Genomic DNA, 26,063 nt, shown 5'->3' on the forward strand with positions numbered 1-26,063 from the left:
CGATCCCTCCTTCTAGTCAAGCTGTGCCACAAGTTCCTTTTCACCCCAATTCTATTCAGTACCTCCTCATTAGTTACGTGATCTACTCTTCCAATCTTCAGTATTTCGAAAGCTTCTATTCTCTTCTTGTCTAAATTGTTTATCGTCCTTGTTTCTCTTCCATACATGGCTAAGCTCCATACAAATACTTTCAAAAGAGACTTTCTGATACTTAAATCTATACTCGATGTTAATAAATTTCTCTTCGTCAGAAACTCTTTCTTTGCCATAGTCAGTCTACATTTTATACCCTCTCTACCCTGACCATCATCAGGTATTTTCTCCCCAAATAACAAAACTCTACTACTTTAAGTGTTTCGTTTCCTAGTCTAACACCCTCAGCGTCACCTGATTTCATTAGATTTGGATTTTATTCCTACTCCAAATTTTTCTTTTGTTTCCTTTACTGCTTGCTCAATATACAGATTGAATAACATCGGGGATAGGCTACAACCCTGCCTCACTCCTTTCTCAACCACTGCTTCCTTTTCATGCCCCTTGACTCTTACGACTGCCATCTGGTTTCTGTACAAATTGTAAATATCCTTGCCCCCCCCCCCCCCCCCTGTATTTCGGAATTTAAAAGAGAGTATTCCAGTCAATATTGTCAAAAGCTTTATCTAAGTCTACAAATACTAGAAACGTAGGTTTGCCATTCCTTTACCTATCTTCTCCGATCAGCCTCGGGTGTTCCAACATCCAAACTGATCTTCTCCGAGGTCGGCTTCTACCAGTTTTTCCAGTCGTCTGGAAAGAAGTCGTGTTAGTATTTTGCAGCGGTGAGTCATAAAATCTTCAAAACCTTTATCTCTACTTAGTTCCATGATTTGTGGCCTCACAATATACCCTCTTTGACTTTTGCCTCTGAGAGCATAGGAAACTTGTTGGTTAGGTGTCTAAATCAATTGCCACTTTAATCCAATATCTTTGTAAATCCCAAGTTAATGTGCAAAACTGATAACAAAATTTTCTTGGATCCTAGAAAGGCCATGGTGCAATTTACCAATTTTAATAAGTGTCTTCTGGTACTTTCTTGGTGCTACCAAAACTTATAGTGTGCAAAGGGTTCCCTTTTAGTGATGCTGACATTACGTTGCAGTAGATTTTTCTAAGTGTATAGGCGTGCATGGATACATTCTCGTGTGAATGTTTTCATTTATTATTCCGTTTTGATTTCTTTCGGTTTCACCAGTGATTTGATAAATTTGGCTTTATGCTTTGCACCACATGGCGCGAACTTGCCTTCTGTGTTGTTCAGCGGTAATCAATCTGTTCCCTGGAGTGAATTTACGTTGTGTGGAATATTTCTAAGTAATTAATGGATTTTAGTGTACTTTACCGTGTGAAATTTCAAATTTCAAATTGATAGCGTGCTTGCTTTGTTAGTCTGAACTAGGTGCTCGGACGAACCAGTTGAGCCCTCAGCCCTCTGTGTCCAACGAGGGATAAATTTCTTGCAGTTCATTTTATATTTCTTTGCGCGTCGCGCATGTAATTTAACAGTTGTTGAAAATATTGAGCCACCTGGTAAATATGCTACCTTTTTTAAATCTAGTTTCCACGTGGTCCCTCCCCCCTCCCCCACCTTGTATCGGTTTTATTTAAGTGAGAATGTTTTAAGCAATTGCATTTGTCGAAAGACTGCTACTTCGGAAGGCACGAATCTCTTTCCCTGACTCTTTTGTAAAGGCGTAACGTGTCTTGAGCTTTGTTCTTTAGTATGGATCTTGCGTAAGTACGTGCGTTTATTCTATCCTCTTCCCAGAATTTTCACATACCTTCCCCTTCATGTGGTCCGACACCATTCTACCATTTGAAACAGTGTTAAACTTAACTCAGACAACGGCAAGCGTTATTACAAGCTGTTTATTGTCTAGTGTTTAACTTGTGTTTTTGGTTAAAATAAATTGTATTTATATTTCATGAATGTTCATCAGCGCAGCCACCCCTTCCGAAATTGATCTTAGTACATCGAACCTGTCGTTACCAAAGCACAGTATTCTTGCAGGGCCAAATTCTGAATTTTGATTAAAATCTAAAGAATTATGTTTTAATTTAACTAACTGCTTTCATTCAGTATGATCACGCTTTTGTGTAAACTAATTTCAGTGTTCATTTTATGAGAATACTGACATATTAGTGGTTACTATGCAACAAGTTAATAATTTCTTTAACTAATTGTAATTAGTTTATTCCGAACTTCGTTGGATGGCGACCCTAAATAATCTACTATAAAAGAAAATATCAGAGCGCTTATTTTCATTAGCATTCGGTAGTTCAGTAGGTTTAAAAAGCCCTGCATGCCATTTCATTATAACCCATTTAAAGTCTCTTCATCCCCGAATAACAACAGCAACCGTACATCCGTTTGAATTTTCTTACTGTATTCATCTCTTGGTCCCTCGCTAAGATTCTTACTCCCTAAATTTTCGTCAAACAATAAATTGGTGATCCCTTGATGCCTCAGACTGTGTCATATCAACCGATCCCCTCATTTTATCAAATTGTGCCACAGAGATCTTGTCTTCCCAATTCTGTTCAGTACCTCCTCATTTGTCACGCTATCTAGTCATAAAATCTTCAGCGTTTTTCAAAAGCTTCTATTCTCTTCTTATCCTAACTGTTTATCATTCATGTTTTACTTCCACACATGGCTACGTTCCACACAAATGCTTTTAGAAAACATTCCTAACAGTTATGTCTATACGCGATATTAACAAATTTCTCTTTTTCAGAAACAGTTCTCTTGCTATTACCGGTCTACATTTTATATCCTCTCTACATAGGCCATCGTCAGATATTTTGCTGCCCAAAGAGCAAAACTCATCTACTACTTTTAGTGTCCCGTTTCCTAATCTAATTCCCTCAGCATCGCCTGATTTAATGCGACTACGATCCATTATCCTTCTTTTGCCGTTGTTGGTGATCGTCTTGTATCCTCCTTTCAGGACATGGTTCATTCCATTCAACTGCTCTTCTTAGTCCTTTCTCAGACAGAAATACAATGTCATCAGCATACTTCAAAGTTTTATTTATTCTCTTTGAACTTTAATTTCTACTCCAAATTTTTATTTTGTTTCCTTTGCTGTTTTTTCAATGTGCAGACTGAATAATATCGGGGATACGCTACAACCTGTATAGCTCCGTTCTCAACCAGTGTTTGCCTCTCAAGACTTACAACTGCCGTCTGGTTTCTGTACAAGCTGTAAAAAGCCTTTCGTTACCTGCGATTTGCCCCTACTACCTTCAGAATTTCAGAGAGAGTGTTTCAGTCGACATTTTCAAAAGCTTTCTCCAAATGTACAAAAGTTATAAATTTAGGTTTGCCCTTCCTTAGCCTATCTTCTAAGAGACGTTGTAGGGTCAGTTTTTCCATTCTTCTGTAAAGAATTCGTATTAGTATCTTGTAAATTTCATTCCTGTCAGCACTTGCTTTCTTTTGTATTGGATTTATTCTTCATTGAATCTGAGGCCTTTCTCATACATATTGTCATGGATAGCTCTCCCAACGCTATCAGTAGTTCTGACGGAATGTCGTCTACTCCAGGAGCCTTGTTACGACATGTTTTTCAGAGCTCTATGAAATTTCTCCCGCAGTGTCATATCTCTCATTTCATCTTCTTCTATGTCCTCTTCCATTTCTATAATACTGTATTCAAGTTCATCCCCCATGTATAGACCATCTATACACTCCTTCGCGTCGCTGTTATAAAAAGTGAACTATACTACTTCAGTTAGCCTGAAGTCTTACGCATCTCACTCTAAACTCAGACTTAAGCTACCGACCACACTCACCGACTGCCCAGCGTCAAGTGCTTAACCACCCCATAACAATGAATCTCCCAGGTAGCCAATACAGACCAAAGGGGTTGCTTCCGTTACCCACCTACCCACTGTCGAAAAAGATGACTTAGAAGGCACAAATCTCTTTGCTTTGACTGAACACCCGAAGTTGGCCAGATTGACCACAGCAGACAGCGAGTTCCATACTACTAGCTACCAATGGAAACACGAAAAATACATTCGCATGCACTTTCACACAGACGGTAATGAGAAGGATCGAAATCTAGGAGCACAAAATATATTCAATTAAAACGAAAATGAGCGTATGGCATCCTTGGCCGGTAGGCCCCTGTTCGGGGAAGTTCTGCCGCCAAGTGCAAGTCTCATTTCATTCAACGCCACATTTGGCGACTTGTGCGCCGGTGATGAGGATGAAATTATGATGAGGACAACACAATACCCAGACGGCAGTCGAACCCGGGCCCGCTTGCATGGGAGACGAGCACGTTACCACCCAGCTAAGAAGACTGACAATATGTTCAATGAAAATCTAATTTAGGGCTTGAATGTGAACAATTAGGTAATTTAAGTCTTTTTTATAGCGATGCAGTACACAGAGACCTTTCAACTTGCACAGGATAGAGTAGCTTGGACAGCTCATCAAACCAATCATCGGACTGAGGACCACGAAAACAACATTAGTATATCTACAATGTCCTTTTCAGTGAGGCAGGTGTCACAGCTTGTAAGGGCTGCTAATTTTAAGAAATGCCTCATTTTATTAATATTCAGTCGACTTGCTGTTAGTCTGTTAACAGAAACAGTTTTTTTTTTCTCGTAAGCGTCGAACTGAGAAACCGAAGGTGGCGTCGAATATACTTTGTTTCCGCAGGCCCAGGACGTGCAGGTCACCGTGCAGCAGGGTACGCTGCTGGGGACCGTCGTCCAGAGCGTCTACAACACGACCTACACCGCCTTCCGTGGGATACCGTACGCCGAGCCGCCAGTCGGGGAGCTGCGCTTCGCGGTGAGTCTGGTGCCATTGGCCGCTTCTCTCCCCTGGCTTTTACCTCCTTTTCACTGTCACACCTTTCGTCTTGAAATCAAAAGTTGTAAGTAGGCTATTTAGGTTTTTATGTTGGTGACGCCACGTAGGGTTCTGTATGAAAATCACTGACTGTGCTGTGTGCAGTCTGTGGCTGGTTGGCATTGTTGGAATAAGGCTGTTTAGGTTTTTATGTTGGTAACGCCACGTAGCGCTCTTTATGAAAATCACCGAGTGTGCTGTGTACAGTCTGTGGCTGCTTGTCATTGTTGCAGTATTCGCTATTGTATTGTTGAGCAGCTGGATCTGAACAGCGCATAGCGTTGGGCAGTTGCCGGACGTGAGCTTCCAGCAGTGGTGGATGTGGGGAGACAGACGGCAGAATTTTGAGAGCGGACGATCTGGACGTGTGTCCGTCAGAAAAAGGAATTTGTAAGACTGTATGTCATGAACTGATATATATATATATATATATATATATATATATATATATATTGTGACTTTTGAACACTATTAAGGTAAATACATTGTTTGTTCTGTACCAATATCTTTCTTTTGCTAACTATCACTATCAGTAGTTAGTGCCTTCAGTAGATAGAATCTTTCATTTCGCTGGCAGTATGGGCGCACGCTGTATTGCAGTAGTTCGAGTAATGAAGATTTTTGTGAGGTAAGTGATTCATGAAAGGTATAGGTTATTGTTTGTCAGGGCTATTCTTTTGTAGGGAATACTGAAAGTCAGATTGCGTTGGGCTAAAAATATTGTGTGTCATTTTAGTGTTGATCAGAATAAGTAAAAAGAGAAATGTCTGAGTACGTTCAGTTTTGCTCACCTGTTTGAAAATCAAATAACGTAAGAGGTTTACCAGCACATTAATTCATAAAATTTTCCAAACGGGACGTTACAAAAAAAAAAAAAATGGTTCAAATGGCTCTGAGCACTATGGGACTCAACTGCTGAGGTCATTAGTCCCCGAGAACTTAGAACTAGTTAAACCTAATTAACCTAAGGACATCACAAACATCCATGCCCGAGGCAGGATTCGAACCTGCGATCGTAGCGGTCCTGCGGTTCCAGACTGCAGCGCCTTTAACCGCACGGCCACTCCGGCCGGCGGACGTTACAAAGTCACTAAACAAATAAAAAAGTTCTGTCGTATTCACTGTAGTCTAAATACCGTTAAGAGCTGTGTGATACAGACCACTTGTTACTGTATCGGTCTATGAACGGTACATCCGCTCCATTGACGAGATGAAGAAGTTTGAGTGCTGTTTCGCAATGGGTGAGAGATACAGGGTGTTCCAAATACATTCTTTCGATTTCACAAGACCATGTGTTCCATATGAATGAAGGTAAGAACTCGGGATTCTACCGCATTACTTGGACACTAGGTCCGATTACCATACTTTTCCACATTCTATATTTGTCTGCGGCACCGCTTATACACGTTGTACTCACACTCCATGAAGCTCTGCTGTGCATCTGTTTTTAACTTATGCGGCGTCCTTTAAGCGTGACTACGAGTAAGGAATCCCTTGGCACGCAATGAGAATTCTCATCTTTTTGATATTCCAGTCGCATTTTGCCGATGTATTCGCATCGTGTAATCATCTTACGGACGGCGTGCGCCGTGACCATACTCTGAATATACCTACGACAGGCGAAAAGGGTCATTGAAATTTGAAAATAAAAACTCCACAACCGAAACAGTATTTTTATCTGAAATCTTACACCGGCAGCTGTATCACCAGCAATTATGGAATGAAATAAATTTTACTTAGGATAAATTTTGACTTACGTGTAGGGGAGTAGGAAAGGGAAATAACCGCTGTTCTGGCTACAAATAGGTCAATCGTGACCTATCGACTGCCGTGTCTTCTCAGCCAATCTAGTCATCTGGATGCGGTATGGAGAGACGTGGTGGTAACACACAGCTCTCCCGGCAGACATTGGAACCGCTACTTCTCATTAAAGTAGTTCCTCAACGGCAACATGAGGTTCGATGGACCCCGTTCCACCTATCCCACTAATGAAAAATCCGTGGCAGTATCGGGAACTGAACCCGCGTCTTTCCCCAGGCAGTCAGCCACAATGATCACTAAATTATGGAGTCACAGTAACGCAAAGGATTACAATCTTTTTATTCCGGAACGACCATCCGATTCTGCAAGCGTCTGAATCTGAGAGAAATGATATTTATAGTTCAGTTTGAAGGAATGGTCAGTCTTGTAGTGGAAGGAAGTGTGGTGGGTAAAAATTGGGGAATGAGACGAGGACTTTGTTATAGGAAGCTGGTTCAGATGAGGGTATATTGATGTAGTTATGCAGAAATGAAAAGGCTTGCGTGGGATACACCAGCGTGGAGGGTTGCTCCAAACCAATCTTCGGACTGAAGACATTAACAATAATAGCACACTGACTTTACAGTTTCCCGTAAGTAGAAGTCCATTGCAGCTGGTATTGTCTGGTACAGAACATCGTGTATAGTTCCTCATTGGTACAAGTCCACCGGCAGTAAATATGGAGACCGTAGTGGGTGCTCAGTTACACATATCTATTATATCTAATCTCTAGAAAGCCTGCCATCGAACAAAGCTCGAAAATCTCACCGAGCCAAATGTTCAGTGTGATCTTCATCGAAGGTACGACAGACACCTGGACGATAGGCAGACTCGTCCCAAAGTGTTGAAGGCAGATGCAGACTGAGCTATTTACTGTGGTGTCGGACGAAAAACTACTCTGGCCATCCGTGCCGCCACTGTACTGGTCCCTAGAAAGCCTAGATTTACTTCTGCAGGGAGGATACCACAGCTTACATAAAATATTAGATCACTCTATTGTAGTTTGAATAATATACACTCCTGGAAATGGAAAAAAGAACACATTGACACCGGTGTATCGGACCCACCATACTTGCTCCGGACACTGCGAGAGGGCTGTACAAGCAACGATCACACGCACGGCACAGCGGACACACCAGGAACCGCGGTGTTGGCCGTCGAATGGCGCTAGCTGCGCAGCATTTGTGCACCGCCGCCGTCAGTGTCAGCCAGTTTGCCGTGGCATACGGAGCTCCATCGCAGTCTTTAACACTGGTAGCATGCCGCGACAGCGTGGACGTGAACCGTATGTGCAGTTGACGGACTTTGAGCGAGGGCGTATAGTGGGCATGCGGGAGGCCTGGTGGACGTACCGCCGAATTGCTCAACACGTGGGGCGTGAGGTCTCCACAGTACATCGATGTTGTCGCCAGTGGTCGGCGGAAGTTGCACGTGCCCGTCGACCTGGGACCGGACCGCAGCGATGCACGGATGCACGCCAAGACCGTAGGATCCTACGCAGTGCCGTAGGGGACCGCACCGCCACTTCCCAGCAAATTAGGGACACTGTTGCTCCTGGGGTATCGGCGAGGACCATTCGCAACCGTCTCCATGAAACTGGGCTACGGTCCCGCACACCGTTAGGCCGTCTTCCGCTCACGCCCCAACATCGTGCAGCCCGCCTCCAGTGGTGTCGCGACAGGCGTGAATGGGGGGACGAATGGAGACGTGTCGTCTTCAGCGATGAGAGTCGCTTCTGCCTTGGTGCCAATGATGGTCGTATGCGTGTTTGGCGCCGTGCAGGTGAGCGCCACAATCAGGACTGCATACGACCGAGGCACACAGGGCCAACACCCGGCATCATGGTGTGGGGAGCGATCTCCTACACTGGCCGTACACCACTGGTGATCGTCGAGGGGACACTGAATAGTGCACGGTACATCCAAACCGTCATCGAACCCATCGTTCTACCATTCCTAGACCGGCAAGGGAACTTGCTGTTCCAACAGGACAATGCACGTCCGCATGTATCCCGTGCCACCCAACGTGCTCTAGAAGGTGTAAGTCAACTACCCTGGCCAGCAAGATCTCCGGATCTGTCCCCCATCGAGCATGTTTGGGACTGGATGAAGCGTCGTCTCACGCGGTCTGCACGTCCAGCACGAACGCTGGTCCAACTGAGGCGCCAGGTGGAAATGGCATGGCAAGCCGTTCCACAGGACTACATCCAGCATCTCTACGATCGTCTCCATGGGAGAATAGCAGCCTGCATTGCTGCGAAAGGTGGATATACACTGTACTAGTGCCGACATTGTGCATGCTCTGTTGCCTGTGTCTATGTGCCTGTGGTTCTGTCAGTGTGATCATGTGATGTATCTGACCCCAGGAATGTGTCAATAAAGTTTCCCCTTCCTGGGACAATGAATTCACGGTGTTCTTATTTCAATTTCCAGGAGTGTACAATACTTCACTTAGAAACAGTCCATGTCCACAGGAATGAAATGTGTATCTGTTACAGTCGCTGAACATTATCACTTGATACAGTACACAATGATAAGCTCATCTCCATGTTCAATTGATTATCAACTTCGGTGTACAGTTTGGTACAGTTTGGTTTCTAATACAACTCGCGCTGCTGGGTCTTAAGCAAGACACTGCTGTAGATGGAGCAGTCTTTCACTCATTCTGTTCAATCTATATATCGAAAATCACTAACGCAAATACAAAAAAGGTTCAAGAGTGGGATTAAAATTCAAGGTGAAAGGATACCAATGATAAGAGTCACTGATCACAATGCTATTCTCAGTGAAGGTAAAGATCTGTTGAATGAAATGAACAGTCTAATGTGTACAAGATAAGGCTTGAGAGTAATCCGTAGAAAGACGAACGTAATGAGAAATGGCAGAAATGAGAACAGCGAGAAACTTAAATTTGATGATTGGTTGTTCATTCATCAATAATAATGGAAAAAAATGCAATGGGACGTTATGCCCACCGACGCCATTATTTTTGACGTTGCTACGTCCAACGTTTCCATCTAGATAAAGTTTGAAAAAATCTTGCATCCCGCGACTTGTCCTTTTCAGAGACAACTTTTCCATACAAATGATGTATCCACACCAAATGTTAGTCTCCAAACAGCACAAACAAAATTTCATCTCAGAACGTCCAAATGGACAGATACTCACGTCCGCACTCTTAACAAGCCAGCCACTTTCCCATCTCTTTTACGTCAGTGATTTGTTGTGAACACAATCACCAACTTCTTTACTTGTTAAGGCTCTCTTAGAACCTCAGTTTTTGTATTTTGGCATCTAATTAGATACGATGCTTTTCTATAACTAAAGTAAAATGTATTAGAATGTGCTTTTAACGCCTATTTGTACATAAACATAGATCAAAATAATAAATATGACAAATTATTAATCTCCATTTTCTGTTAACTCAAGCTAACATATTTTTATCTTTTTGTCATTCCCTCAGCCTCTTCACATCTGAGCATTGTCCTGAGAAACTCACGACTTATACGTTGTTAAGTCTACAAGGTTTCTTACGCCTAAGTGCTTCCCTGATATTGGATATTATAGATAATTTGTATTTGCATACGGTGCATACAGAATGTGAAATGGTCCTTGACAAATGAATTTAATGTTACTGATTTCATGTTTGATTTCACTTGATTTCTTGTGGTTTTTCTCTAGAACCAAATCATCAGTTTTGAACATAGGAAGTTTTAATCTTTTGTCATAATGGCGAATCCTAGCTTCAGCTTATCTCTGCATCTTGTCTCCAAGCAATTTCATTTTGTCATTAATGTTACTTTCACTCCACAGAGGAAATTCTAATAATTCTTCTACTAAACAGCTGGTCCTCACCTCTCTCAAGATTTCTTCTGGAGCAAAAAGAGTACTCTCATAGTCCAATGTATTCATTAGCTTCTCAAATTCTACCATGTTTTTGCTCCAGTATCAATGATTGTCATGTAACAGGTATGGCGAAGTCATCCTATTTCTCTCACATAGCGTTCTGCGGGGTAACTCGAAGGATGATACATGGAAATGTGTATTATTTATATTTGATTTCCACCCATCCAATCTTTCCATCTCCTCAAGCAAAATTGAGTACTCTTATTTTACAGCTCTCACTTTGGCTTAGCCACAGTAACAAAGTAATCTAGAGCCACCTTGTTGTGCACAACCTTGGTGTCACTTTTCTTAAGGAGAACAGTTTTATACCTTTCAAGAAAAGCTCCACTGCTACCAAAATATGAGAAATTTCCTGAGATCTCTGGTAATGGACCAAAAATGTCCAGTGTGATTGCATTCATGTCCTCTACTGATAGCATTTGACACTTTTCCCTCTGACAAATATCACAGGATTTAATGCTCTGTACTACCCTTTGTAGGGTAGTGCCGCTACCCAGCATTTAAGCAGAAATTATAATCTTTAGCAAAAATAACGGCAAGTAGTTTGGAAGCCACCACGGAGCATTAATAGCTGCGAGTCGGCAGCCGACACAGTGGCGATTTGTGGGTCACAAGGTTACATAAGGGGATCGTGAAGCCACGATAGCTGTGTGCAGAGGTAAGCTGTACCGCACAGCGATAACCGTGTAGCTAGCAGGGAAATGTCACCACGCCAGGGAAAGTTTCGTGGTAAAAACAACGCCTGCCAGAGTTAGAATTTTATTGCTGGAAACCAACACACCGCCACAACACCAAGGATACAACGACAGTGCGACAACTGTGTAGCACCAGCAGGAGCCATGTATTTGAGATGGGGTGGTGCTGACGCCAGCACTAAGTCCTTAACAGATCTTGGAGTCACAGCCCCACCAACAAGCTGTCTATGCCTACTGCCACTGACGCTGAGTTCCTACTGGAACTTGGCACTATTACACCTGTCAGAGGGTGGCGAGTCGTACCCCCATGCACAGCTGTCATCGCGTACTGCTGCCATGACACAAGCATAGTGCAGGCCCATGTGATCTCCATGGCGCTGAAGAAAGTAGTGCACAGGGAAGTGGATGTGCCAGCGATATTTGCGTCCTGCAGAGTGGCACTGCAGACGATTTTGCTGTTGTGGATACTACAGGGAATGCACAAGAAGTTGTTGGAGATGTTGAGGTAGTGACGGTACGGGCACCTGTATTTCCCCAGAAGCGAGATGAACAGAGGAAAAGAAAAAGAAGGCGAGTTCGTAGAATGGATGATCAAGTCGATAGAGCTGAAACTGTTGACAAGTGTACGCCAGAGATTCAATGTGGCGCGAGCTCAAGTAGTGTGTCACAGCCTTACAGAGCAAGCATCTGACATGAGCAGCGAGTGTTTACGGCAGACCCCACGGTCTGTTGTACATGAAAAAAATGAAATGGGTGAAGGGTGCAACGCGAGTCTGAAAGAAGACGTTCTGAGTGAACATCATGCCAAATTAACCTTCAGTGACAGAAAACTGTTGCCAGTGAGGAACTGTCATGGGATGCTTTTATTATATCGGGCAAACCACTGAAACTATGTACAAATACATTAAGGGGTAACTCGCATTATACAGTGCCACCATGCCTCAGAAAGTTGTTTTGGATGAGCAAAAGTGCCGGAAAACCAAGCAGTTCACCGGCCGCTGCGGCAGAGCAATTCTAGGCGCTTCAGTCTGGAACCGCCCTGCTGCTACGGTTGCAGGTTCGAATCCTGCCTCGGGCATGGATGTGTGTCATGTCCTTAGGTTAGCTAGGTTTAAGTAGTTCTAAGTCTAGGGGACTCATGACCTCAGATGTTAAGTCCCATAATGCTTAGAGCCATTTCAGCCAAGCACTCGAGGAGAATTTAGTCTGTAAGGGGAGCTACAGTGCTAGGAAGAATTTGGACTACCTGTCACAGTGCGGTGAATGGTACTGCTGTATGTGGTTTTCTTGTAAGGATAGTTTTCATAGTATGATGTCTTGGGAATCTTAAGGAGAACTGTTGTCACATGGATAAAGTTGCACAGTTGCTCCAAAGCAAGGTGCTAAGAAACCACCAGGTAAAGAAAGGAGGTGCCAAACGTAAGTGTTTAATGAAACGAGATCACCTTTTATTGCATTACATGTGTTAGGTGTAATTTATTGAGAAAAAAAGGGTCACTTTAGTTTGTAGGTCCACACCTACAAGTTTGTTTTTCATAAGCATGTCAACATGTCTAGTAGTGAAAAAGTCTGATAATATTTTAGTTAATAGTTAATTTGCATTGCTTGGTACCCTTGAGTGATGTGAGATTAAGCAATATGTGCAAGAAACGAAAAATAAGTTTATGGAGTCATAGATTAATACAGCAGTGTAGTAGCTGAGAGGTAGACGGTATGGTACTATGTAGTTGCTTTACAGATTAAGGGTAAACGTAATCATAGTGGAGAACCGGGTCGGAGTGGGGCAGTGTAGTGCGCTACCCAGTCTTTGAGCAGAAATTATAGTTCTTCAGCAAAAGTAATGAGATGTAGTGCAGAAGCTACCATGGAGCATTACGCTAACAGCCACTGCAGATGCGCAATGGGACTGCGAAGCCAGGATATCCAAGCACAGCAGTAAACTGTACCACATAGTAGTAACTGTGTAGCCAGCGGGGCGGTGTCACCACGCAAGGGAAAGCCTCTTGTTATGGGCGACATGATTAGGTGCCTGGTTTTAGTTGAAACAAATGGACGTCAGAAGCATATAAACGAGTGTAAATTTCGATTTAGGGGTTCACTTCTCGTCAGTGGAAACCAGCAGCACAACTATGACACCGGGGGTATGACAGACATCGATATGACTGGCCGCCAGCAGCAGCCCTGGGTTGGTGAGCAGGCTGCACCTGCCGCCAGCACCAACTTCTTCATGGGACTTCGTGGCAGTGCCCTGCTGGACGGCCGTCCGTGCCCGCTGCCGTCGACGTTGAGTTCCCTCTGTAAACCAGTAAATGTCTTTGACAACTTCTGGACCGTCAAACATATGTTTCCTCTTCCTGCATTGACCTCGGAGGCGCTACTCGGTCAAGACTTCAGCAGAAGTACTGTCTTGCCTATACTGTCTCACTGCATCGGATACATCTTCCACGTCGCTGTGTGTCGAATTGCTGCCCCGGTCATATACTTCAGCGTCTACTACATATCTATCATGGCTCTCTATAAATGTGATCCTCGGATCAGATTCAGTTACTTCCTTTACAATTACCTTCTTAGTTGCAGTATAAGTTTTGAGTTGCAGTTCTTATTCTCCGCATGGAATAATCTCGTCTATATTTGCATGCATTAGTGTGCGGTGCCCTCTTCCCTCCTCCCTCGTCGTGATTTCGTGTAGGGCCGCTTCGCAGTCACAGTATTATATACTCTTCTTGATTTCCCACTTTCTCAATTCATCATATACTTGACGGAATTCTTTCATCAACGCCACATCGCTTGACTTCTTCCCTTGTTCACAACTATTGTCACTATCTGTAACAACATGCCCCTCTATGAGCACTTCCACCATTAATTCTTCCTGCTGATCTCGACGAATCTCCACATCTTCCCTACTTTCAGCTTTTTATTCCACTTGGTTATCCTTAAACTGAATTTCTTCAAGCGCGAGCAATTCTACCACTTGTCTTGATGTCTGTGTGCCAATGTTAATCTTGTCATGGTTTTGGGCGCAAAACGTACTTTCAACATGACAATGCCTCATATTCTTGCCCCTGTCTTCTTCCTTCTAGTACTTCTGCCTGTCATTGGATCATTTACTTCCTTCTGTACCAGTGAGGCCCTCAATCTGCATGGAAACGAAACTAGTTTTCCGCATCTTCCTGCACCCTACTATTGTTAAAGATACCTCTTCCACCGTGAAAATAGTTTCCTCTACCGCGCCCTCTCACCATGTTCATTTGATGTCCATTTTGTCCACCTCCTTCAAGTATGTTTTGGTTTCTGCAGCTCGACAGGTCGCGTGTTTTACTCCACCGATTCTCGATCTCAATTTTTTCTAATAACTCGTCGAAGATCTTGTAGTTGCCGACGTATTGCTTGGGATCGTCGGGTAATTCCTTTCACAACAGCAATACTATTTCTGATTCAGTCCTCCTATCCTTGAGACATTCAAGTCACCTGAAACACAGCTTACGATAATCGTTGATGGACCCTCGTCCACGTTCTGGAATTTTTGTGACAACAAACTCTCATCCCAAATTATCGTAGTTCTGGATGAACCAGACTTCTCCAAGAAACTTTTATTTGAACTGTCAAAAAGTTCGTGATGTCTAAATTCAGCTCCCAACGCTTTGCGTTGCCTACTAAGGAGTCAATCAACAGGTTAATCCTTTCTCTGTCACTCATCTCTACGGGTACCACACATGCCGAATGTTCTTAATGAAGTCGATCAATCCCCAAACTCCTCGTTTCTTCTTGCTCAGTACTTCTGACTTCTGTACTACCATCGGTTTACAGTTAGTCCTAGCCTGATTCAGTAATTACCATCGTGATGATTCTGCTTCCTTGCGAATCTTTGCTGTCGTAGTTTCTATCTCCCATGTTTCTTGCTTCACGCAAGAACCATTCTGCTATGCACCCTCGAAAGAGAGGTACGCAATCCGGCGACTGCTGCAGAAGTCTCTTCAGAGATTTCTGTTTAGGTTACAGGCACCATTTCCTGTAACTTTCCGTTAATCATCGGATCAACAGTTCCCTCCATTCCCTCCATTCTTTCAATTTCAGAACTGAATGTTTCTTTAATGTTAAAATGTAAATGTCGTGTGAGTAGAGCCTCCCGTCGGGTAGACCTTTCGCCGGGTGCAAGTCTTTCGATTTGACGCCACTTCGGCGACTTCCGTGTCGATGGGGATGAAATGATGATGATTAGGACAACGTAACACTCAGTCCCTGAGCGAAGAAAATCTCCGATCCAACCGGGAATCGAACGCAGGCCGTTAGGATTAACATCTTGTCGCGCACACCATTCAGCTACCGAGGGCGGACTCTTTAATATTGCTAACCTGAGTTTGAACTTCGCTTACATGACTTCTTACGGCACCTATCGATCTGCTAAGATCTGTAACACGTTGCCTTCGAATACTCAAAACAGCCAAGTTCGCTTCCATCTTTTCTGTAAGATTTGACCAAATAGAAATATCGTAACTTCTATTTTGTTATGTTCAGTTTTCAACTTACTACGGTTCTACTCCATCTTAGTGGTGAGATTTGTATTCATGGCAGTCATATTATTCATGTCAGTAATATGTTTTTTAACACGTCCATAACGTAGGAAACGGTAGACTGTTGTCCATTGTTTGATTCTGTTCACGCTTAATTTGAAGCATAGTTTCTTCTGGTTGTTTGCTGACTCAGATCGGAGTAGGTTCAGTCAAAGGATACGACAGACAGCTTGCGCCTTCCCTACATGACCACTAGCTGCAAATGTGGCGTCATTGCTCCGTTTGTTAGCATCCATGTTGGATTCAACTGGTAATGTCTCGCCTGGTACAATGGTATTAGGAGCCATATTGCGTCGTTCTCTTTCGTATCTTACTAAAACAGTAATACAGTCAGATGCAAATTACTGTACCATTCCAAACGGTTTTCTGCCTACTGTTTTGTAAGTTATCGTCCTAAACTTTCAGCTTTTGTTGGCTAAATGATTTTTCGAAACTGAAAATTATGCACTAATGGCCATTAAAATTGCTACACCACGAAGATGACGTGCTACAGACGCGAAATTTAACCGACAGGAAGATGATGCTGTGATATACAAATGATTAATTTTTCAGGGCATTCACACAAGGTTGGCGCCGGTGACGACACCTACAACGTGCTGACATGAGGAAAGTTTCCAACCTATTTCTCATACACAAACAGCAGTTGACCGCCGTTACCTGGTGAAACGTTGTTGTGATGCCTTGTGTAAAGAGGAGAAATGCGTACCATCATGCCCCGTTTCCGACTTTAAAAAAAATGGCTCTGAGCAATATGGGACTTAACTTCTGAGGTCATCAGTCCCCTAGAACTTAGAACTACTTAAACCTAACTAACCTAAGGACACCACACACATCCATGCCCGAGGCAGGGTTCCAACCTGCGACCGTAGCGGTCGCGCGGTTCCAGACTGTAGCGCCTAGAACCGCTCGGCCACTTCGGCCGGCTCCGACTTTAATAAAAGTCGGATTGTAGCCCATCGTGATTGTGGTTTATCGTATCGCGACATTGCTGCTCGTGTTGGTCGAGATCCAATGACTGTTAGCAGAATATGGAATCGGTGGGTTCAAGAGGGTAATACAGAACGCCGTGTTGGATCCCAACCGCCTCGTATCACTAGCCGTCGAGATGACAGGCATCTTATCCGCATGGCTGCAACGGGTCGTGCAGCCACGTCTCGATCAGTGAGTCAACAGATGGGGGCGTTTGCAAGACAACAACCATCTGCACGAATAGTTCTACGACGTTTGCAGCAGCATGGACTATCTGCTCGGAGACCATGGCTGCGGTTGCCCTTGACGGTGGATCACAGACAGGAGCGCCTGCGATGATGTTCTCAACCACGAACCTGGGTGCACAAATGGCAAAACGTCATTTTTTCCGATGAATCCAGGTTCTGTTTACAGCACCATGATGGTCGCATCCGTGTTTGGCGACATTGCGGTGAACGCACATTGGGAGCGTGTATTCGTCATCGTCAAACTGGCGTATCACCCGGCGTGATGGTACGGGGTGCCATTGGTTACACGTCTCGGTCACCTTTTGTTCGCATTGACGGCACTTTGAACAGTGGACGTTACATTTCAGATGTGTTACGACCCGTGGCTCTGCCCTTCATTCGATCCCTGCGGAACCCTACATTTCAGCAGGATAATGCACGAACGCATGTTACAGGTCCTGCACGAGCCTTTCTGGATACAGAAAATGTTCGACTGCTGCCCTGGACAGCACATTCTCCAGATCTCTCACCAACTGAAAACGTCTCGTCAATGGTGGCCGAGCAACTGGCTCGTCACAATACGCCAGTCACTACTCGTGATGAACTGTGGTATCGTGTTGAAGCTGCATGGGCAGCTGTACCTGTACACGCCATCCAAGCTCTGTTTGACTCAATGCCCAGGCGTATCAAGGCCGTTATTACGGCCAGAGGTGGTTGTTCTGGGTACTGATTTTTCAGGATCTGTTCACCCAAATTGTGTGAAAATGTAATCACATGTCAGTTCTAGTATAATATACTTGTCCAATGAATACCAGCTTATCATCTGCGTTTTTTCTTGGTGCAGCAGTTTTACTGGCCAGTAGTGTATATGTTACTCTGTTGTGACGGCATACAAATCTGAAAAATCCTTTCATGCATTAGCTTGTATAATCGAACTAGTCATTTCTACACATGAAATCGATGTGAAAGCTCTCAAAATATTGTTCATGTAAGAAAAAAAAATGATTCAACGCAGTTGACCGGCGTTGCCTGGTGAAACGTTGTTGTGATGCCTCGTGTAAAGGAGAAATGCGTACCATCACGTTTCCGACTTTAAAAAAAAAATGGCTCTGAGCACTGTGGGACTTAACTTCTGAGGTCATCAGTCCCCTAGAACTTAGAACTACTTAAACCTAACTAACCTAAGGACATCACACATATCCATGCCCGAGGCAGGATTCGAACCTGCGACCGTAGCAGTCGCGCGGTTCCCGACTGAAGCGCCTAGAATCGCTCGGCCACCGCGGCCGGTGTTCATGTAAGAGCGAACTATTAGTTATTCTGTTGTTCGGAACCTAAATTTAACTACGGAATATTAAGCACAAAAGCCTCTGTGCAGGGAATATGTAATTTGCTTTCCACTCCATTTTTACTCCTTCCACGTTCTGGATGGTACGATCTGCTGTGTACGTGAAAACAATTGAGCGACCTTCTGTGGCTGAAAACCGATCTTACGGGATATTTTAAACGCTGTGCCTGTGCAGAGCTATGTTCTTTTCTCTAAACTGAAGGCTCGTGTAGATAAACGTATGCTCTGCAATTTAACATAGTCAATGACGTAATTAACGAGTCTGCATCACTCATAGTAAGCAAATGCTAAGTTACGTTCTAATAACCTTTACCTTTTATTTCTAATTAATTATTTATGTACAATGTATAATTTATGAGGAGGAAATAAAACCTGCCCTTTATTATACATCATACTTCCAGAAGAAATCAGATAAAGATTTTGCCGTAGTGTAAATATTTTTGGAAAGTTTACATAATTTGCAATTTACTTATTAGAATGATATATTTAATTTGTTTTGTTTGATGTTTTTCATAAATATAAGTCATTTAAGTAAAATTTTTCAGTAATGCTTCATTTTTATTAAACCTGCTTACAAAATTACAAAATTTGTTAAATCTGTGTAGAAAAGTTTGCTATCCATTAATTTTATTGGGGAAGGGGGGGGGGGGGGGAGTAAGGGGAGAGTTCAATATTGGTAGTTCGGCAGGGTGTGCAGAACCTCCTCGGGACAGCTCTGAGCACAACCCGTCACACACATATGTGTTCGGTCATTGTCGGAGTGACATAGAGATGCTCAAAAAATTGGTTTGAGACATTAAAAACAATTTATATTACAGATGGCCTTATCGAGAAAATACTGAGAGTCTAAGCTCCAAATCTAATCAAGAAACCTACTGCTTTCCTCCACATACACCTCAAGTAATTCCTAAGACGCAAAAAGTTATATAAATTCAAACTTCTTGGCCCAGAGAGACGAACTTTCTACCCACGTAACATTAGTGAAAGGACTGGGAAGGGGGAAATGACCCTAGTTTAGTATGTACCCTTCACCATATACCATAGAGCGCCTCACGGAATAACGATATTGATGTGGATGAAGGCCGTGGACGAAACTATTTCGTGGTGCCCTGTTGTCATCTCCGAGTCGAATTACCTGTCGTGCAACTGGCTTGGTCAAAAATTTCAATTTAAAATGGAAAAGGTGAGTTCTGCGAAAGGCTCTTATCACGCAATCACTGATGCCTTCGCAGGATCCCCAGCCAGCCGGTGGCTGGGAAGGGGTACGCGACGCCAAGGAGTACGGCAGCGACTGCATACAGCCCGACGGCAGCGGCTCCGAGGACTGCCTCTACCTGAACGTGTACGTGCCGGGCGTCCCAGAGCAGGGCGCCAACCTGCCCGTGCTCTTCTGGGTGCACGGCGGGGGCTTCTACTACAACAGCGGCTCCGACACGGAACACGGACCCGACTTCCTCATCTCCTACGGCGTCATCCTCGTCACCATCAACTACCGGTTGGCTCAGTTCGGTACGTAAGCCTTTCCACACGCTACCTGCGACCCCTTTGCTGCATTGCCTGGTGAAACAATTTGAAAATGTTCTGTCACTGTTTTCAGTCAAAACGTCACAAAGGGTGCAAGGGGTATAAGTACAGATATTTTTGGTACATTGATATGTATACATGGCAACGGCCTTGCCGCTGATCACCGAAGTTAAGCGCTGTCGGGCGTGACCGCCACTTCGATGGGTGACCATCCGGAGCGCCATGCGCTGTTGCCATTTTCCGGGGTGAACTAAGCCTCGTGATGCCAACTGAGAAGCTACTAGACCGAATAGTAGCGACTACGGTCAAAGAAAACCATCGTAACGACCGGGAGAGCGGTGTGCTGACCACACTTCCCTCCTATCCGCATCCTTAGCTCAGGATGACACGGCGCTCGGATGGTCCTGATGGGCCACTTGTGGCCTGAAGACTGGCGCGTTCTGTGCGGCTCCCCACGTAGGGGGTTCGAGTCGTCCCTCGGTCATGGGTGTGTGTGTTGTCCACAGCGTAAGTTAGTTTAAGTTAGTGTGTAGGCTTAGAGACCGATGACCTCAGCAGTTTGTTCCCATAATTTCCAAATTTCAAAAAAAATATTAATTCTTATTAGTCTTGCTGTCCCAGTTGAGTTTCATCCGTTTCAGATAAGCCGAATTTGACGGCCAAGACCAAAACGTGAGTTCACTATAATGCCTCAAACCACTGCAGCACGACTCTGGCCTTTTCAGACTTATGCAACTTATAGTATGGGGGTTGGGGGTTGTCTGGGGGAGGAGACCAGACAGCGAGGTCATCGGTCTCATCGGACTGGGGAAGGATGGGGAAGGAAGTCGACCGTGCCCTTTCAAAGGAACCATCCCGGCATTTGCCTGGAGCGATTTAGGGAAATCACGAAAGACCTAAATCAGGATGGGCGGACGCGGAATTGAACCGTCGTCCTCCCGAATGCGAGTCCAATGTCTAACCATTGCGCCACCTCGCTCGGTGGCCTTGTGATGTGGACAGTTCTCCTGATGGAAGATGCCATCACTGTTGAGGAAGACATCAAGCTTAAGGGGTTACAGGTGGTCCCTAATAATTTTCACGTACCCCACAGCCGTCATAGTGCTTTCGATTTCTGCAGCAAGTCCCATGGAAGCCCAGGCGAATGTCCCCTATAACATAATACTGCTCCCACAGGCCTGAGTCCGTGACGCACTGCATGTTCCTAGCAGCCGTTCGCCTGGATGATGACGCATCTGGACACGACCATCGAACTGGTATAACAATAAACGTGCATCATCCGACCAGGCGACACGATTCTACTGATCCGCGGTCCAATCTCGATGATCAAAAAGATTGTTCAAATGGCTCTGAGCACTATGGGACTTAACATCTGAGGTCATCAGTCCCCTAGAACTTAGAACTACTTAAACCTAACTAACCTAAGGACATCACAGATATGCATGCCCGAGGCATGATTCGAACCTGTGACCGTAGCGGTCGCGCGGTTCCAGACTGAAGCGCCTAGAACCGCTCGGCCACACCGGCCGGCTCTCGATGATCCAGTGCCCTCTGTAATCATAACTGACGGTGTTGTTGGGTCAACAGGTGAACACGCAGGGGTCCTCTGCTGTGGAACGCCATGTTCAACACTGTGCGCTGAACGGTGTTCTCAGAAACACTTACGGCAACGCCCGCACTGTTCTCTGTCGTCACATCTCTCGCAGATCGCCGCCTACCTTGCTTTACAGTGCGGGCAAGCCTCCGGTCCATGTGTTCTGTGACGAGGTATGGACGTCCAACTTCTTGTCGCCTACTCGTGGTTTCAGCATTCTTCAACCGTTTTCCGTAGACGCTCACGACAGTAACACACGAACAGCTTTGCCGTTTCCGAGAAGCTCGCTCCCATGCACTGAGCGACAACAATCTGGTGTATGTTAAAGTCGCTTCAGTTGGCGGATTTCAGGATTTGCGCCACTTATTGTCGTTAGAATGATTCCTCATTCGTCTCTGCTCCGCTCATATACTTCTCTTACCGTGTCAGGCGCCCTCGGCGCCAGTAGGCAGCATACAACCTCACGGTGGGCAGTGGTCATAACGTTTTGGCTCATCAGTGTGTCTACGTTAATCAACAGTGTTGTACCAGAGAGAAAACTACACTCATCGATTAAATGTCTGGTTGTTTACTTTCCTCTGGGAGAAAACCGAGTGCATACTATAAGACATGAAAGACTACTTCACTTTATTAGAGCATAGCTAGGAAGACTTAATTAACTTTGTACGATGCGTTTCTACAGAAATGTCGTAAGTATTCACTACTCTGGCGTATCACTTAATACAGACAAATTAGAAGTCTCTCACTCAGAACACATTTAACAATAATTTTCACATTCCGTTCTGCCCAATATACTGAGTGCGCAGCTGGTCTACTGGAAGACTATGCTGTCTTAGTCGATGATCGCGGACTGAGGTGAGCGGTACCGTGCTCGGCTGCAACTCGAAGGCCCGTTGCGGCGGTGTAGCGAAACGTTTCTTGGCTACTCCAATACCATCCATTCGTCTAAGAGGTTTGCAGCGACTTTCTTTTCTTGTGGTTGCGTTGCGAGATATCAATCTTACTTTGTCACCTCACTCTTCGGACGACAACAGAAGCAATAACTGCAACTAGATGCTATTCTCTCCCTTTAAAAAAAAGGTTGGTATTGTAGACAATCAAATGGAAATGCTGGTACATAATTACATAATTCTCTACATGCCTGTAATTCCATGCCTTTTGTGTTGTCTATCTCTTATTGCCCTACACAATACGAAAACAGTGATAATGCAATGTAACCATCACGAGTAACCTCTGCCGGCTGAATAAGAAGTTGAGAGACTAATCACATCTTATCACTTAACACCTTACAGATATCTAGACCCATTGCACTAGTATTTGATGACAACAGTTTTCTTCTACAAGATGGTTTACATGGCATTCTCTGTAGAATACCTCTTTCCTGTTATATCAATTTTGGATCGTAGATGAAGAAAAGTGTACTTTTAGAAGAGAACACGTATGTCTTACTTTAAACCCGAAGAATAGTGTGCTGTGGAATTAACTTCAGACCCCGACATTTTGACAACCAACGGGCGCTGTTGTGCATTATTCAGTTAATTCCCCTGCGCGTATGCTACTCGTTTTGCAGTTTTGGTTCCTGGTATCCACCAGTCCCCGTCATAACCAAAATAGTCTCTTCCTATACAATACTTTTTTCTGAACAGATAACTCTAGACATACACTGCTTTAGACATACGTATACCTTGGGCACGTATGTAAAGGACTGGAGATGCAAGTCTGTGATAGGTAAAACGGCCACCATAGAGCATTGGTGTTGGACGTATTTAGTGTTGTTACCAGGCCAGGTGGAGTATATAAGGCGGTGAACAGCGTCAGATGTTGAGTGATAACACCAGGGACACGGAGATGCTGCTTCCTCCTGTGAGACAGTGTTGTCAGCACCTGACAGAATGTGAATGGAGCATCATTGTGGGTCTCCATTTGGTCAGATTTGTCGAATATTTGGGAGTGACACTGAGCCCATGTGTGACTATACGGAAATGGTGAGGGCAGGCATACTCATCGCCGAAGTTCCATTCGGTCACATCAGACCCCCTTGCATCTGTGTCTGCCATCTGAGAACAAACAAATCTGCAGCTCTAGTCGGAAATTAGCAGAGCCGGACTAGGGCATTACCGTCCCTCGCGTAGGCTACCGTTAGCTCCACAAATGCAAATGTTTGGAGTGGTGCTGTGGCTGGGAGCATGGACTGCTACTGAATGGTGTTCCATTGCCTTCACGATGAATCGTGATTCTTCAATAGATGAGGATCATCGACGAGATTGGCGGCGGCATGGAGAGGAGTCCCATTCTTCCAGTGCGTTGGAGAAGCAAAGCGTTGTTGCTGCTGTGTCGTATGGGGAACCGTCAGGTATGGTCTCAGGTCACGATATTTCACCGACTCTCTGGGTCCTTGTGTACTACATCTCACGCAACGGTATTGTGGTGCCATTTTCAACAGGACAGTGCACGTCCACACATGGCACGTGTCGCTATGAGCTGTTGGCAAGATGTTGACGTTCTTTTGTGTTCTATCCACGATAGAATATGTGAATGGTCAACTCGGACGTAAACTCTGTCCCAGTGCCCGTATTCAAGAACCAGTTACAACAGTTATGGATGGCTTGCGCAAGGGAAGAGTACAATGGTCTTATCACACCCTTCCCAACGAAATCAGTGAATACATCCTGACCAGATGGGTGCTACGTCGCAGGATTTCGGTGAGAGTTTGTCTGGGGGCTTCCAACCATGTCCTTTGATTTATTAACCAAAATGTACAATGCCGGAGGAGTGCGTCCTGATATATCATTCATAAGAAATACTGTTTTGCTCCACTGAAACTAACTTTACAAAGGTGCTCTGACACATCTGCAAGAACAACACTAGCTCACCAGATAGTACAACTAAACCGACACCTTAGTCACGCACCGTACACTATTTTTGTATCAGTTATGAGTCATTCTAGCTTTTTTGAGGAGATACTGAATTGCCCTTTTTCAGTATTCGAACTAACTGTCGAAAAACAGATACATACTGAGAGTATGAGAGGAATTTCGAGTGGTCAATAGAGAAGTGAGAAATTGTTTCATAGTCTCTTTATTATCTATTCCAGATATGACGCCTCATTAGGTTTCATTGCAACTGTACCACTGGGGTAACACACGGGTACTCATCGTCTGTGTAGACGTTCCAACACTCTGTACTTGATGAGCCATCGTATCAACCGTCACTGAGCGTCCCGATTCCAGTAAAACGACTACCAGAATCAACTGCAGTGACCATCAGCTGAAGAAGAAGTGGAAGACTGAGATTTCCGTTGGTAGCTAGGACTGTACCAAATAACAGACATGCCACAGTTAAGCACATCACTCAGCAGTTGAGTACTAGATATCGTGCACTATGTGACACACCACATGTACCCATTTTTTCCCTTACTGCACCACCCAGAACAGGATAGGACATCATATCATCACTTGTCAGAACGCTTCCTGATTTAATTCTAACATGCCAATTCTCATTAATTATAGTTCGAACAACGTGAAAAATAATATGCTCGCCTTGCACCCAGCTACAACCGATTTTGATGAGTCGTGCTTAATATTTATCATAATGGGTTTTAAACGCTGCTTGTGTCTTGCACAAACATTCATACTTCAAATATCCAATGTCGTCGAGGCAAAAGTTATGTTACAGGCCTCTTATCCAGTTTACAAATGTGTCTCCTGCATAGTTGTGTCCTTTATTCGTAATTACATTTTTCAGTTAGCTAATTTCAACTTAGTTCTTATAAATAACATTAACAATCAAAAACATTTACGCATACTGCTTGATAAGTTCAGATATATTTTACATTCAGGTTAGATACGAAATACAATTAAGACCGTGCAGCATCCCATGTGGCTGTATGGTGAAACAAATTACCTAATGCCAAATGGGGCACTATTGTCTCATTGATTAAAAATGCTTACAGTATTAAGTCAGTGTGAGTGCTCTAGGTGTAAGTGGCCTTATCTTGTCCAGATATAAAAATGAGTCAACTTATTAAGCAGCATAGGTGATTAGTTTTCGATTATAACTAACGAAGCTGAAATTAAATAATTGCAAGCTACAAATAAAAGTACTGTCTATGCATGAAACATGCTTCCTTCCAAAAAATGTATCGAACTGTGAGCCCAAATCTGCAAAACACTAATTTTATAGTTTAGTCATTCGAAATTTTTGATTTACACCCATTTCACTTCCTCCCAAAACAACGTCAGTGTTCAAGAAGCTTCATTCCATTTAGTCATCGACGTTTAGCTGTAAACAAACAAATCAGTGCCACTGCTGATAAATTTTGATTTCACTAAACCCTACTCCATCACAATTTGCAACATGCTGATGTCTAATGAAAAACATGTAGAGCAAAGGAAGTATGGAAAAGAAATATAAAAAAGTAGTGCTTGTAACTTACTGGTCAGTACCACCAATGTGATCACATGATTCTTCCTCCTAAGAGCGTTTGCAACAAGGCACCGTTGCTAAGTAATCTTACTGTAG

At 44.0% G+C, this 26,063-nt stretch overlaps 1 protein-coding gene across 1 annotated transcript in view; it reads left to right on the forward strand.

Annotated features, from left to right (window-relative positions):
* Positions 1–26,063, forward strand: part of LOC124607396 (venom carboxylesterase-6-like) — a 143,646-nt gene that overhangs the window by 26,535 nt on the left and 91,048 nt on the right. The window contains exons 2-3 of the mRNA XM_047139718.1: positions 4,715–4,849; positions 19,657–19,933. Of these exons, the coding sequence (XP_046995674.1) occupies positions 4,715–4,849; positions 19,657–19,933 (412 nt within the window). The remainder of the gene's footprint in view (positions 1–4,714; positions 4,850–19,656; positions 19,934–26,063) is intronic.

Source organism: Schistocerca americana, chromosome 3, assembly GCF_021461395.2.
Source record: "Schistocerca americana isolate TAMUIC-IGC-003095 chromosome 3, iqSchAmer2.1, whole genome shotgun sequence".
NCBI lineage: Eukaryota > Metazoa > Arthropoda > Insecta > Orthoptera > Acrididae > Schistocerca > Schistocerca americana.